The sequence below is a fragment of the Symphalangus syndactylus genome, chromosome 24 (assembly GCF_028878055.3).
Source record: "Symphalangus syndactylus isolate Jambi chromosome 24, NHGRI_mSymSyn1-v2.1_pri, whole genome shotgun sequence".
NCBI classification, from domain to species: domain Eukaryota; kingdom Metazoa; phylum Chordata; class Mammalia; order Primates; family Hylobatidae; genus Symphalangus; species Symphalangus syndactylus.
Window position 1 is genome coordinate 36016138 of NC_072446.2, and position 15158 is coordinate 36031295.

Sequence of the window (15158 nt, forward strand, 5' to 3'; positions counted from 1 at the left end):
GGCTGGTCTCGAATTCCCGACCTCAGATGATCCACCCGCCTCAGCCTTCCAAAGTGCTGGGAGTACAGGCGTGAGCCACTGCGCCTGGGCAATTGGCTTTGTTTTTTCATCAGTTAAGGGTGATGACCAGGGTTCCTCCTGAATTCCAGATAAACCTCAATCAGTTCTTGTGTCCTTTCTCCATCCATGCTTGTCCTTATTGAGGTTTATTCATCAGGTAGGACCCTGTTAATTTCAGGTACTATCATATAAGCTTCACTCTTTCTCTCTTCCCAGTCAGGGTGGCCCCATCTCTTCCTTGTCCTCCTCACTTGCATATGACACACTGCATTCAGGACACAAGGCCATCAATATGTCCCCAGGCACCACCTCTAAGCCCCACCCCACCCTAGGAATCCACTCTTCAGGGTTTTGAATGGGTCCTTGGCTATGTATGAAGAGTCCCTTGGACAATTCTGCAGTGGTTAAGTCTGCATGTTTTAAAATTACACTGAAGTTCTTGGGCGATACTCTCATCCTATGTCTTTTCTCCCTCATATTGCTTTTAATATGCAGCTCTGTTGAGGTGTGGACATTGAGTGCTGCATGGTATCCACAGTATCCGTTCATCACGTTTCACTTGCTGATTTTCTTCTTGATAGATACGTAGGTTCCCTCCAGTTCCCTGCTACTGTCAGTGCTGCCTCAGTGAACTGTTCCTGCCCCTTCTGGGCCTATGCACAATTCCTCTGGTATACGTTTCCAAGTGTGGAGTTGCTGCATCAGAAGGGATTTGCTTCCTCACAGATGCTGCATGGTTGCTGTCCTGCACTGGTGTACCAGTCTGTCCTCCCATTGCGCATACCTTAGGATTCTCTGCATCTTTTCCAATGGTATCAACCCTCTCTCCAAATTTTGACAGTCTGATGGGCATAAAGTGGCTTCTTATTTTTAATTTGCTTTTCTTTCTGACTACAGTTGTCCCTTCATATCTGCAAGTTCTGCATTCAACCAACTTCAGATAGAAAATATCACGAGGCAGGAGGATCACTTGAGCCCAGGAATTTGAGATCAGTCTGGGCAACATAGGGAGACTGCCTCTACAGAAAAAAAAAAAAAAAATGAGCAGCGCAGTGGCTCATGCCTGTAATCCCAGCACTTTGGGAGACCGAGGCAGGCAGATCACCTGAGGTTGGGAGTTCGAGACCAGTCTGATCAACATGGTGAAACCCCGACTCTACTTAAAATAAAAATTAGCCAGGCATAGTGGTGCATGCCTGTAATCCCAGCTACTCAGGAGGCTGAAGCAGGAGAATCGCTTAAACTCAGGAGGTGGAGGTTGCGGTGAGCCGAGATTGTGCCATTGCACTCCCGCCTGGGCAACAAGAGTGAAACTCCATCTCAAAAAAAGAAAAAACCAATAAAAATAACAATGCCACCAAAAAACAATACAGTAAGGTCAGGCATGGTGGCTCACGCCTGTAATCTCAGCACTTTGGGAGGACGAAGTGGGTAGATCACCTGAGGTCAGAAGTTCGAGACCAGCCTGGCCAACATGGTGAAACCCAGTCTCTACTAAAAATATAAAAGTTAGCTGGGTGTGGTGGTGCGTGCCTGTAATCCCAGCTAGTCTGGAGGCTGAGGCAGGAGAATCGCTTGAACCCAGGAGGTGGAGATTGTCGTGAACCGAGATCACACCACTGTACTCCAGCCTGGGTGACAGAGTGAGACTTCGTCTCAAAAAAGAACAACAACAACAACAAAATACTTTCATGGACTCTGGTGTTTTCCCCCATCTGTCTATCTTTCCTTTTTTGTTTATTTATTTATATACTTTTAGAGACAGAGTCTCCCTCTGTCACCCAGGCTGGTGTGCAGTGGCGCAATCATAGCTCAGTGTAGCCTTGAACTTCTGGTTTCCAGCGATCCTCCCACCCCAGCCTCTTTTCTTTTTTTGAGATGGTGTCTCACTCTGTTGCCCAGGCTGGAGTGCAGTGGCACGATCTCAGTTCACTGCAGTCTCCACCTCCCGGGTTCAAGTGATTCTCCTGCCTCAGCCTCCTGAGTAGCTGGGACTACAGGTGTGTGCCACCACACCTGGCTAATTTTTGTATGTTTAGTGGAGACGAGGTTTCACCGTGTTGGCCAGGCTAGTCTCGAACTCCTGACCTCATATGATCTGCCTGCCCCGGCCTCCCAAAGTGCTGGGATTACAGTCGTGAGCCACCGCGGCTGGCCTGATTCTCTGTTTTGTTTCTGGCTCTTAACCAAGCTGTTTCTCATAGCTGGCAACAATGATTTTATGATCTCTTAGTTTATCTCCATCAGTACGGTGGGGGTCTGTTTTTTATCTAGAGAGAGATGACAGGAAACCTGATTTGTTAGGTTTTTTTGGTCGTTATTTTGTATGTTCGTGATCTCAAGTCACTTAAGGAAACACTGAAAGGAGAAAGCCCATTGAGATGTGGATCAGTGAGTTTCTGTGTTTTTTGGTTTAACTTGATACATGAATGAGATTGTAGAACTGAAGCTTCCAAGTCTCTGTGTCTATATGAGTTTGAAATATTTTTCTACCACCATAGTATATCAAATTAAATTATAATGTCTCTTAAATTTTAAGATCTAGGCCGGTTGCTGTGGCTCACACCTGTAATCCCAGCACTTTGGGAGGCAGAGGTGGGTAGATCACCTGAGGTCAGGAGTTCAAGGCCAGCCTGACCAACATGGTGAAACCCCAGCTCTACTAAAAATACAAAATTAGCTGAGCATGGTGGTGTGTGCCCGTAATCCCAGCTACTTGGGGAGCTGAGGCAGGAGAATCACTTGAACTTGAGAGGCTGAGGTTGCAGTGAACTGAGATCACACCACTGCACTCCATTCTGGGTGACAGAGTAAAACTGCATCTCAAAAAAAAAAGTTTAAGATTCATTTTGATTCTTTTATAGGGTCTAATGAGGCTGCCAGAACACAAAAATTTTCAGAAAATAAATGGAATTTCTAATGTTTTAAAAGTGCTAGCCTTTGGAGGAATTAAAAGGAATCTGTCAGGTGTGGTGGTATGCGTTTGTAGTCTTAGCTACTTGGGAGGCTGAGGCAGGAGGATCACTTGAGGCCAAGAGTTTGAGGCCAGCCCAGGCAACAAAGTGAGACCCCATCTCTACCAAAAATTTAAAAATTGGCTAGGTGCGGTGGCACATGCCTGTAATCGCAGCACTTTCGTAGGCCAAGGCAGGTGGATCACCTGATGTCAGGAGTTTGAGATCAGCCTGGCCAACATAGTGAAACCCCCTCTCTACTAAAAATACAAAAAGTTATACAGGCGTGGTGGCGGGTGCCTGTGATCCCAGGTACTCAGGAGGCTGAGGCAGGAGAATCCCTTGAACCTGGGAGGTTGCCGTGAGCTGAGATCATGCCATTGTACTCCAGCATGGGCAACAAGAGTGAAACTCTGTCTCAAAAAAGAAAAACCACAAAAATTAAAAAATCAAGGCCAGGTGTGGTGGCTCACACTTGTAATCTCACCACTTTGGGAGGCCAAGGTGGGAGGATTGCTTGAGCCCAGGAGTTTGACACCAGCCTGGGCAACATAGCGAGACCCTCTCTCTACAAAAAATAAAAAATTAGTCAGGCGTGGTGGCACATGTCTGTAGTAGCAGCTGCTCAGGAGGCTGAGGTGGGAGAATTGCTTGAGCCCAGGAGTTCTAGGCTGCAGGGACCTATGATCACACCATTGCACTCCAGCCTGAGCAACAGAGAGACCCAGTCTCAAAAAGCTAGACAAATACTAGGAAAAAATAGAAAATTTTACAGTTTTACAATGATGTTGAGCACTTATTTGGTGAGTATTTAAAATGTTCTCATTAAGTGTATGTATTTTGGCCGGGCGTGGTGGCCCACCCCTGTAATCCCAGCACTTTGGGAGGCCAAGGTGGGTGGATCACAGGGTCAAGAGATGGAGACCATCCTGTCGAACATGGTGAAACCCTGTCTCTGTTAAGTATACAAAAATTAGCTGGGCGTGGTGGTGCGCGCCTGTAGTCCCAGCTACTTGGGAGGTTGAGGCAGGAGAATCACTTGAACCTGGGAGGCGGAGGTTGCAGTGAGCTGAGATCACATCACTGCACTCTAGCCTGAGAGAAAGAGCGAGACTCTGTCTCAAAAAAAAAAAAAAGAAGTATATGCATTTCTTCTGAGATTCCTTTTCATGTTACCATTTTCTTTCCTGCTGCGTTGTCTTTTTCTGATTCAATTACTGAAGTTTATATAGATTAGTGTTAACTCTTGTTTTGTTAAATATGCTGCAGGTATTTCCTCCCAGTATGCATTTGGCTTTTAATTTTGCTTATGGTTTCTTTAGCTCTACAAAAAGAATGTTGACTTCATGCATTTAAATCTGCCAGTCTTTTCCTTTGGGGCTTCTGGGTTTTGTGCTAGACTTGGAAAGTTCCGGGGGTCCTTTTTTTTTTTTTTTTTTTTTTTTGAGACGGAGTCTTGCTCTGTCGCCCAGGCTAGAGTGCAGTGGCGCAGTCTCGGCTCACTGCAAGCTCCGCCTCCCGGGTTCACGCCATTCTCCTGCCTCAGCCTCTCCGAGTAGCTGGGACTACAGGCGCCCACCACCACGCCCGGCTAATTTTTTGTATTTTTAGTAGAGACGGGGTTTCACCGTGGTCTCGATCTCCTGACCTCGTGATCCGCCCGCCTCGGCCTCCCAAAGTGCTGGGATTACAAGCGTGAGCCACCGCGCCCAGCCATCCGGGGGTCCTTTACTGCTGGTCTGTAGGTGCTGCGGGTCCTGCCCTGCCCTGCCCAGCGCACGTTCCTCTTCCCTTCCTGTGGTTCACAGTAGCGCCCAGGCCAGTTCGGAAGCCATTGAGGCTGGACTGGTCCTGACCTCTTCCCACCTGTGTGCGAAGCTCTTCCGTCTTCCGTCTCGGGGTGAAGGTGGGGTGGGCTGTGACAGAATCGCACGCTGGGGCTTGACATCTGGATGACGCATCCTAACCTCCTTCCAGAAATGCCTTTGGTGCTGCAGTGGCTCTGCTGAGAGGACCTTATGACCCTGGTGTCGGGCATGTGTGGCCAGTACCCTGGGACACCCTGAGACCCCCCTTCCACACCCTTGGGGCTGGCAGCATCGAATGGGTGGCCAGGCTGAGGGTTGCCCAGGGCCGTGTGTGTAGCTGGAGGCCTGCAGCCTGCTGCCGGGGGTGAGAATGTGGTTGGGACTGAGTTTGGGATACTATTTGGGCCTGGTTTGGAACTTGTTCAGGTCTCGCCCCTTCTGGAGTTGATACCAGGGACTTTTGGGGCTGTTTAGAGCCAGGATGAGGAATTTCAGCCGAGCTCTGAGCAGGGCCTGGCGTTGAGGCCTGCAGGAGGTTAGGGCCTCCTGGTCAGGCACAGGGTCCCCTGGTGCTCAGCTCCCCCTTGGCCCTGATCTGGGACCTTTGCTGAGTCTGCGGCTGCCTGCGCTGGGTGACCTCTGGAGAAGGCCTCAGGACCAAGCTGGGTCCACTCGCTTGGGTCAGGTGGGTCTGGCCCTCACTCTGCCCCAGGCCTGTTGGGTGACCCTGGCAGTCCCTCCCCCTCTGGACTCTCTGCTCAGTCATTCAGCACTCTTTCTGCCCCTCTTAGGCCCCAGGCACTGCCATCAGTGTCCCCATCATCCACTAGTGGCAGGGGTCCCGGCCCTGCCTGCCCTGCGTACACAGGGACTTGGAAAGCTGTAGCCCCCGTGCTGTTGGTCCTGGGGCTGAACTCGCCCTCCATCTGCCTGGGGCTGGGAAACCGCTCGTTCCCACCTCCAACCCTGAGCTGCTGGGATGCCTGCCTCATCACTGTTCCTGGAGCCTCCCTGTTCTTCTGGAACCCAGAGCTCTAGTCCTGAGGGCTGTGTGGCCTGACCTCTGCCCCCCAAGAGGCCTGGAACCCTCCACGGGATTGGCTGTGGTGATTCCCATGGTCCTCCCTTTCCCACAAGCCCTGAGAAGGCCACCAGGCCCATTCCCTCCGTCCCCTGCCCCCTGCTGGTCTCAGCTGAGCACACAGCCCACTTACTAGGGACTCTGGTCCCTAGAGGCTTCAGGGACCATATGGCTGGAGGACGCCCAGTCCTTCCCTGGGCCAGGGTGGGAGGAGCAGGGCAGTAACTGGGGATGGCAGGAGAAGGTGGGAGAGGGTTTCAGGCCTGGGGTCCCCTTATTTCACCCCAGCCACAGACACACAGACCAGAAGCAGTGCTCAGCCCTCTATTGGAGATTCTGCCTCCTCTGGGACAGATGTCCATGCTGCCCACGACTCCTGAGCACACTCCCATGGCGGGTGCTGTGCTCTGGGTGGGTGTGCGGCAGTGGCTGGTCAGGGTGTAGGGGAGGGGACTGAGGGGACCTTGGTGAGCTTGCATCTGTGTGGGGATACACGTGAAGGGGTGTCGGATCCCAGGACTCAGGGCCTCTTCTTCCTGGGGGGCACACAGAGCCCCTTCCCTTCCTCCTCGGGGAACAGCCCCGGAATGGGGCCTTCCCTTGGTGCCTCTAGGTCCTGCCCTCCAGCCCATGTCCCCAGAAGGTGGTCTTTCCTTGGAGGGGTCAGAAACTCCAGCCCAGGGCTCTGGACTCACTGTGGGAACACCTGCCTCAGCTCGGCACGCGCTTCTCCTGGCCTGTTTCTTCCACTGGGAGCTGGGACCCTAACCCCTCAAAGGGGGATCCCTTAGCGAGGGTCATGGGCAGGGAGCTGGTATGGACGAGTGTGTGTGGGGAGGGTGACTGGCGGGGGCTGGGGTGGCCTAGTCGTCTTTATCCTTGGCGCCATGTTTGAGGATGCGGGTGAACTCCACGTAGTTGAAGTTGCCTTTCTTATCAATGGGCGCCTCCCGGTACATCTCATCCACTTCCTCATCTGTGAAGCGGTCACCCATGGTGGTGAGCAGCTCCCGGAGGTGGTCCTCATGGATGAAACCTGCGGGCAGGGGCAGCATGAGTGAGAGCAGGAACTTGGGCTGAGACACACACAGCAGCCCCATCCCTCAGCCCCCTGGCAGCTCTTGCAGACCTAGAGGGGCTGGGAAGATACAATCTTAGTCTCTGGTCAGTCTGACGAATGAGGATGTGGCAAGAGGAGTGTGGGGTGCACGTGAAGGGGTGTCGCATCCCACATGAAGGGGTGCCAGGGTCCCGAGGGGAGGAGTTGTGCAGTGGGACTGTCTGTGAGGTGTCACTTGGGGAACTTGAGGCTGTGAACACAGAGGGTGTTGGGTGTGCCCTGTTTTAAGCGTGAGCTGTGGAGTTGCACTGCCTGAGTTGCAATGCTGATTCCCGTTCTCCCTAGCTGTGTGACTTTGGGCAAGGTCCTTAACCTCCATGTGCCTGTGTAATCTAGAAAACAGGGATGAACATATGCCATTCTGGTGAGGGACTGTGAAGGTAGTCAGGCCCGTGCAGGCCCATGGCCATGTTACCATGGCCATCATCAGCCTGACGTGTCCCTGGGAAAAACGAGCTGAGGGATGGAATATCCGTCAGGAGATCTGAGGAGGGGGGCCAGTTTCTGTACCTTCTTGGCAAGAAAGGCATGAAATGGTTTGATTTCTGGAAAGGTCTAAAACAGATGGAGAATGTGCATTGGGCCAGCGGGGGAGATCGTGAAGGCAGGAGTCTTGGGGCATGGGCTGTTCTGGCCTAGCCTTTGCGGTGACAATGAGGTGGCCTGGCTTTTATAGTTCTGGTGACAGAACCTGGGAGATGGGTGATGTCTATTCTGGCCCTTAGGGGCAGAGGCACTGAATGCCTGGGGTGGCCCTGGTCCACTTGCATGCAGGGTGGTGGTAGGGGGCGCCACGGACCTGAGGCTTCCTCGTCGAAGCAGGCAAAGGCGTTGCGAATCACATCCTCGGGGTCCGTGCCGTTCAGCTTCTCCCCAAACATGGTGAGGAACATGGTGAAGTTGATGGGCCCCGGGGCCTCGCTCATCATGCCCTCCAGGTATTCGTCTGTGGGGTTCTTCCCTGTGGCAGGTGGGGTGTTCCAGCCTGTGGTCCTGGGCCCTCTGTCCCCAGCTGGGACAACTTGCACCCCTGTCCCCCACCCCTGCCCTTCACAGCTCTGTGTGAGACGGGAGGTAGTGGGTTTTGTGAACTGGAAAGCACGGCTCTAGGGCAGCCACAGCAGTGGGCGCTGGGAGTCCCTGGCTGCTTCCACCAGTTTCCTCCTGTGTCCTGGATGTCAGCAGCTGGCAGTGCTCACTGAAGTGTAATAAAAATAACCCTCTGCAGACTGCTCACTGTGGCTGGTCGACCATGTGCCTTATTGCATTTAACTTTCAGCACCCTGTGAAGTCAGCATTCTTACCCACTTCACAGGTATGGAAGCTGAGGCACAGAGAGGCCAGGTGACTTGTCCAGGGTCAGACAGCAAGTAAGGAGGAGACTTGAGTAGACCTGGCATTTGAACCCAGGCAGCCTAACTCCAAAGTCCAGACACAGTGCTTTGCTGTCAGACAGGCCTGGGTTTGGATCCTAGTTGTGCACCTTGGTTTTCCCCATCTCTTAGGGGAATTTTGAAGACAATAAGTAGTTGCAAAAGGCCCATAACAATGACTGGCACAGGCCTATGGACTGGAATCAACTGCTGGGTTTCTACTGCAGTCCCACTAACTACTTGGTAGCTGTGTGACCTTGGGAAAATTACTTAACCGCTCTGAGCCTCAGTTTCCTTGTTTGTAAAGTGGGAATAATTGCATCTGTTCAATAGGATTGCTTTGAGATTTAAGATAATACCTGCAGGGCTTATTATTATCATTATTATTTGCTGTTCTTGTTTTTAATTTGAAGATGAGGGTGTGACTCATCTGCAGACCCATGGATGCGAGCTACAAACACAGTGCATGTTTTTCTGGGTGGACACCCAGGGCTGTCATGAAGTCTCAGGGGTTCAGGGGCCTGGATGCAGGATGTGGCCTTGGAAATAGGAAGTTTTCATGTCCCTGAGCCTCACACACCCCACTGTGTCCCCCTGGGATGGCCAGGGAAGCTGAGGCCCAAGAGGAGCTGTGACGCCAGGACACTGGGGTACTTAAGGCCAGCCTCTTCTCTCACCAGGCCTCAGTCCCTTCCACGAAGCTGGGAAGGCCCCAGATAAGAACCCTGGAGTTGGCCAGGCGTGGTGGCTCACGCCTGTAATCCCAGTACTTGGGAGGCCAAGGCGGGCTCCGGAGTTTGAGACCAGCCTGGCCAACATGGCAAAACCCTGTCTGTACTAAAAATACAAAAATTAGCCAGGCATCATGGCACATATCTGTAATCCCAGCTACTGGGGAGGCTGAGGCAGGAGAATCTCTTGAACCCGGGAGACAGAGGTTGCAGTGAGCCGAGATGGTGCCACTCCAGCCTGGGCAACAGAGTGAGACTTTGTCTCGGGGGAAAAAAAAAAAGAACCCTGGGGCTTACTTCCTGCCAGGTGACCTCCTCAGGGAGGAAGCCTTCAAGCGAGCCTGGCCGGAAGCTGGGAGAGGTTTGGTGCTCAGGGCCGGGGGCAGCGTGCTGTCAGTTCTCCCACTCAGGGTTGCCTGGTTCTCCCGCCCAGTGCCTCGTGGGTAAACGTCAGGGCCGTGGCCCCATTTCACAGGAAGAGGAAAGTGCACAGGCCCGTACCAGGGACTGACTCTCTGGCCTCAAATCTCGAGGCTTGACTGTCACGGGGCTGTGTCCTCTGGTCCTGGACTCTCCCTCCCCCAGGCAGTGTCTGGTCTGGATGCTGTCACTCGGCATGAGGGGTACGTGGGAACTGGGCTGAGAGTGGCTGGCTGTGGCCAGTACTTTGGGAGGGATGTTGGGGCAGGCCCGTGGCCTGGGCATGGTCTCTGGAGACCTTGCCTCTAGGCCTGTGTCTCCCCATCTGCAGCAGAGAATTGGACTTGATTTTTGTACCCTGTTAGTTCTAAGGTCCTGATCCTGAGGAAGTCACTGGGACCAGAGAGGCTATGAGAGCCTGGGATGGGTGACCTCTGAAGGAGGGGAGCTGGTCTGGCCTCCCCTCTAGGCCTCAGTTTCCCCATCTGTGCAGTGAGCAGCCTTCAGTTCACACATTCATTTAGATGCTGACCCCTTTCTTTTTTTTTTTTTGAGACGGAGTCTTGCTCTGTCACCCAAGCTGGAGTGCAGTGGTGTGATCTTGGCTCACTGCAAGCTCCGCCTCCCAGGTTCACACCATTCTCCTGCCTCAGCCTCCCAAGTAGCTGGCGCCCGCCACCACGCCCGGCTAGTTTTTGTATTTTTAATAGAGATGGGGTTTCACCATGTTAGCCAGGATGATCTCGATCTTCTCACCTCGTGATCCGCCTGCCTTGGCCTCCCAAAATGCTGGGATTACAAGCGTGAGCCACAGTGCCTGGCCAGCTGACCCCTTTCTTTAAATGAAATGATACCTGGCAGCCCAGTGCACAAATCTGCCCAAGACAGGCCCACTGTGGAGTCAGCCTGTCTACGTTCAGACCCTGTGGCGGACCTGCTTTGTGCTTTAGTTTCCCTGTTGAACGACTAAGTAATGGCAACTATTCTCTAAGGTGGACACCACATGTCTCACTACACAGGAGGTGCCCTGTAAATGATTGGCAGAGCCTGCCTGGCCTCATCCATCTCACCCCTGTCCCTGTCCCAGCTCACCCAGCGAGGCCAGCATGTCGTGCAGGTCCTCCTTGTCAATGAAGCCATCACGGTTCTGGTCAATCATGTTGAAAGCCTCCTTAAACTCCTGGATCTGGGACTGGTCAAACATTGCGAAGACATTGGATGTGGCCCGCTGTGGCCGCTTCTTGGTGGTCTTGGCTTTGGCCCGCTTGCTGGACATCTTGGCTTCTGGTGGGTGGGGCTTTCCTGCAGGAAGGGGTGGGGGTCGGGTGGCCCTATGACTCTGGGCCAGGGAATCTTCCTGCCTCCCCCAGACTGGCTTTTAGCACTTGGGCCTGGCATTCAAGGCTGCCCACGGATTTGGGGCTCCCACCACCCAGTTCTTCACAAAAGCAGACAAGTGTGGCTGTGTGATTCTGAACAACTTCCTCTACCTCTCTGAGCCCGAAAGTCTTCATCTGGGACTGGAGACATGAGGAGTGCCCAGCAGTAGGGATTAACTGACTCAGTGCCCGAGAGCTCCTGGAACAGCGCCGGGCATGGAGTCAGCTATTTTGGCTGTGACTGTTTGGGTAAAACACTTAGGATTGGGCTTGGTGCCAGCAATTACCATGCTTTATCTCCTTTAATCCTTAATAGCATTTACACTGTCCCTCTCTCTTTCCAAGTGACAAGGTGGGTCCACACTCGTGGGAGTCAGTGAGGGCTCTCCTGGGCTGCCATCCAGGCTCCCTGGCCCCGCAGGAAGGAGCTGGATCAGCAGTCCTGCATTCCTGCCGTTCCTCACTCTCCCACTCCATCCCTCTGCTGCCTGCCTGAGGTTCTAGGAGGCTCTGGGCAGTCAAACCCCCGCCTGTCCACCTCAGGGAGCTTGACTAGCCCCCTAGTGGTGAGTGGTCACAGACTGATCCTGGGTCCCACTCCTTGTTCTCACTCCCCAGTACTTAACGGGGTATGAGGCTTGCTTGGGCTGAGAACCCCAGCTTCTTCACCCTTGCTTAGACCTGGCTTCTTAGTCTCCAGCTGGCCTCTTCTGTCCCATACAGACCCTGACCTACACCTGTCATTTTGAAGCCCTTAAAGGTTCCTGCCGCCCCTCAGAGCAAGTCTGGGTCCCTCATCCTGGCATTCGAGGCCCTGTGTGAGTCCCTCCTGGCCTCTCTGACAGTCCTCGTGGTGTCCCTCTTGTGACCCACAATCCTGCCGTTCTGACCTCTGCAGTTCCCTGGACACTCCCAGGCTTTCCTCTGTGTTCCCCTCCTCCCCTGTGCTCTTTCTTCTCCAGCCCAGTTCTTGAGACCGCCCCCTCTCCTGGGGAGCTGTTCCCTGCACCCTTGCTTCCACAGTAAACATTTAAAGATCTCTCTCCCTTGTGGGCCAGCATAGATCCCCCAGTTTACACCAATCCCAGGCCACAGTTGGGCTAACAGATGCTTGTTTGATGAATGACTGTATGAAGGCAACTACGGCCAGTCTGCTGCTTCCACTGTACAGATGGGGAAACTGAGACCAGGCCTGGGACTCTTTCCCTGAACGCTTGCCATGGCTTGTGGGGATATGCGCCTGAAGACCCAGTGCCTCCTTCCCTCGGCTGGGGCAGTGGGCCTGGCTGAGGTTCCAGGACTGCGGCCCCTCTTCCCTCTGCCCGAACCCCCCGGGCCCAGGGCCTCCAGGAAGCCTGCTGTGCCTGTTGTTCACCCCAAGCTGTGTGGTTGCAACTCGAGCTGTTTCCAGGCCTTCCTCCCATGACTCTGTTGAAGTCATTCTCTGTCCTTGGCCTTTGAGATCGTCAATCCTGGACTGGGATCCTGGCCAGCCCCCCCAGCTGGTCCCCAGGGCCATCACTGCCTGTAGTCATGAGACAGTGGCTGCCCGTGTCCCACGGACCGACACACCCAGCCCTCAGTGTTTCTTGCATGGTTCAGAAAGGTAGAAGTCCTTCTCACCCATGATCTAGTTGGGAGTGCCATTGTCCCCACATGCCAGCCCCCTCCTCTCCCGTGCTTTAGAGGGGCCTAGTCCTTCCCTGAGTCCAGTGTTCTCGGGAACTTTGACTCCTGGCGCCCACAGAAGGCTGCATGCAGAGGGGCAGTGCACTGCGCCCAACAGTGATGGCCATCACTGTCCCCACCACGCTCCGCGAAGCTCTAGGGCAGGCATGGCCAGGCCACCCACAGCTGGGTCTGAGCCCAGCTGGGCCCCTCTGCCTTCATGGCCACCCAGTCTGCACTCTCTGCCATGGCGTGGCTGGGAGCACTGTACTTAAGGGCTTGCACAAGGCCGCCACGTCCACACCAGCAATTGTGGGAAGTGGTGGGTGGAGGCAGGGGTGCCCCCCATGGTGCAGCTAGGAAAACAGGCCCCAGAAGGGGAGTGGAGTGCCCATGAGAAGGGGAGGGGCCACCTGAAAGCCAGGATTCCTGGGCTAGGTTTGGGTCAGTGGAGAGCAAACTTGGCTCCTGGTGCCCTCGAGGCTTGAACAAAACAGGGAGCCCCGGTCCTCAGGCGGGCCTGTGGCAGCGGAGTGGGAAAGGGCTCTGTGTGTCCAGAGGTGCCTTCTAGAACTGGTGGAGGGGCGAGGGGCAGGCATGGGTGGGGCCTTTAGTTCTGGGGCCATCTCATCCCTCTTCAGGTGTCGTAGACACCAGGGGTCAGCACTGATACTTGGCCTGGATGTGACTAGATGCCATGCCCCCCATCCTGGTGTCCAGATTCCCACCATAACAGAAGAGGCTGGGCTGAAGCCAGCACAGGGCAGTGCCCCCATGACCTCCAGCCCCTGGAGCTAGGCAGGGCAGATGCCTCCTTCTCAGTGCACCTCATCTGAGGCTCCTCCTTAGAGCAGCTGGAGGGCTGAGAAGAGCAGGGATCAGAGTCCTCATCCTGCCCCCTAGGGGTGAGTCCATCAGGGCCCTCCGCAGACCTTCCCCACCCACAGGCGAGATGACCCAGAGAGGGGAAGCCCGGGTCCCTGCATACAGCACTGGCTGTGTTGGAAGGGCCCCCTGGTCTCCGTCCCTTTCCCCTGGCCCAGGGTGTGGGGATGGGAGATGGGGAGGGGACACGGATGCTGTGGGGGAATGGAGTCCCACAGGGCTGTTCCTCCATCTGTGACACACATGCCTTTACTGGGCCAGGGGGAATTGGCGACCGCAACCCCCTCCCCAGCACCCTTGTACCCGGGCTCCCCAGCCCCCCCCCCCCCCCCGGAGCTCTGGGCTTAGTGTCCCCAGCTCCTCAGCAAAGGGGCAGGGCCTGGACGATGGCCTTCCCTTGCCGCAGGACCACTGCTTCTCAGAGGCCAGAACAGCCTTCCTGCTACCCGGCCCCTGGCCAGAGTCCCTGTGGGCCCCCAGCAAACTCGCTGCCCCAGCTCACCCCGCGGTCCGTGCCCAACAGACCCTACCACGTCCCAGTCTGTGGGGCCCGCCTCTGCCCGCCCGTGACAGCCGGGTCGGGCCCGGGCCACCCCTCATCTCCAGCCCTGGGCCATTAGGCCCGTTCTCAAGACCCCGGGGCCCTGGATCCCACCTGGTGCGGAGAAGGCGCTTGGGCTCGCTGGGTGCGTGGAACTGGGCCGGCCGTCGGGTCCGGACTTCAGGCGGGGGCGGGGCGTGGCGGCCGGGCCTTACAAGGCAGAAGAATGTGCGCGGGGCGGGGCCGCGGGCGGGGTCCGGGGGCCCTCGGCTGCCGTCCGGCCTTATTTGGCCTCGGCCCACGGGCTGGCAGGCGGGGGCGCTCTGGGGTGAACCCCCCTTCCTTGCTGTGCCAGCCCGGGCTGCACAGAGGGCCTTGTAGGGAGGGGAGGTGATGGGGTGAGCAGGCAATGGGAGAGGGAGTGTGGGGGTTCGCTCTGGGCCACCCCTTCCCCTCCAGAGAGGCAAGTGGAACGTCCAGGGCCCAGAGGCCTCCCACTCGTGTGGGCCGTGGGAGCGCAGCTTCCCCTGACGGGCAACGGCTCTCGACGCGGGGAGGGCAGAGGCGGTGGGTGGGGGGGCTCCCAGGGACCCCTACGCCCGGTGACTCGCTCTGTCCACATCAGCGGTCGCCCCCCAGAGCGGGGCTGAAGGAACCGCTCGGGAAGCACTGGTTTCGTGGAGGGAAACACGATGAACAAGTAGCTCCGCGGCTTGGGGCCTCAAAGGAGAGGGGACCTGGGGGAGCGTGAGCTGTTCCACAGGGTGCTCTGGGCAGTGACACTGGGCAGACAGGAGGTGCAGGGGTGCGCCCCGCCATGAGGGCTCCCGGGCTCGGGGTCGCCAGCAGCAGGAGGCCAGGAGGATGGGGGTGGGAGCCAGAGGGGCTGAGAAGCAGCAGGGACCCCTCTGTGGCTCCCTGTAGACCATGTGGGGTGTCGGAGGGTTCTGAGTAGGGGGTGACGATCTGGCTTGGGTTTTGACGGAATCCTTCTGGGTGATGTGTTGAAAATAGCGCAGAGGGGGCCGAGTCCATGAGCAGGGGGCCTATGAGGAGCCACCCAGCAAGGATCAGGCTGATCCGGACTAGCGGGGAGGCCGAGGGACAAGTGCTAAAACTATTTCCGAGGTGCAGCCGG

The 15158-nt window shown here is 55.6% G+C and overlaps 1 protein-coding gene across 2 annotated transcripts; it reads right to left on the reverse strand.

Moving 5' to 3' along the window:
* Positions 1 to 6213: 6213 nt before the first annotated feature.
* On the reverse strand, positions 6214 to 14300 carry MYL9 (myosin light chain 9). Of its 2 annotated transcripts, XM_055265178.2 has the most exons (4): positions 14135 to 14300; positions 10640 to 10849; positions 7823 to 7984; positions 6214 to 6939 (listed from the first exon to the last, which is right to left on the reverse strand). In XM_055265178.2, exons 2-4 carry the CDS (start codon positions 10821 to 10823, stop codon positions 6767 to 6769), a joined length of 519 nt encoding a protein of 172 aa, XP_055121153.1. In that variant the 5' UTR covers positions 10824 to 10849; positions 14135 to 14300; the 3' UTR covers positions 6214 to 6766. The 2 variants fall into 2 exon arrangements, with proteins under 2 accessions (XP_055121153.1, XP_063489615.1); XM_063633545.1 differs by lacking the exon at positions 7823 to 7984.
* Positions 14301 to 15158: the final 858 nt, after the last annotated feature.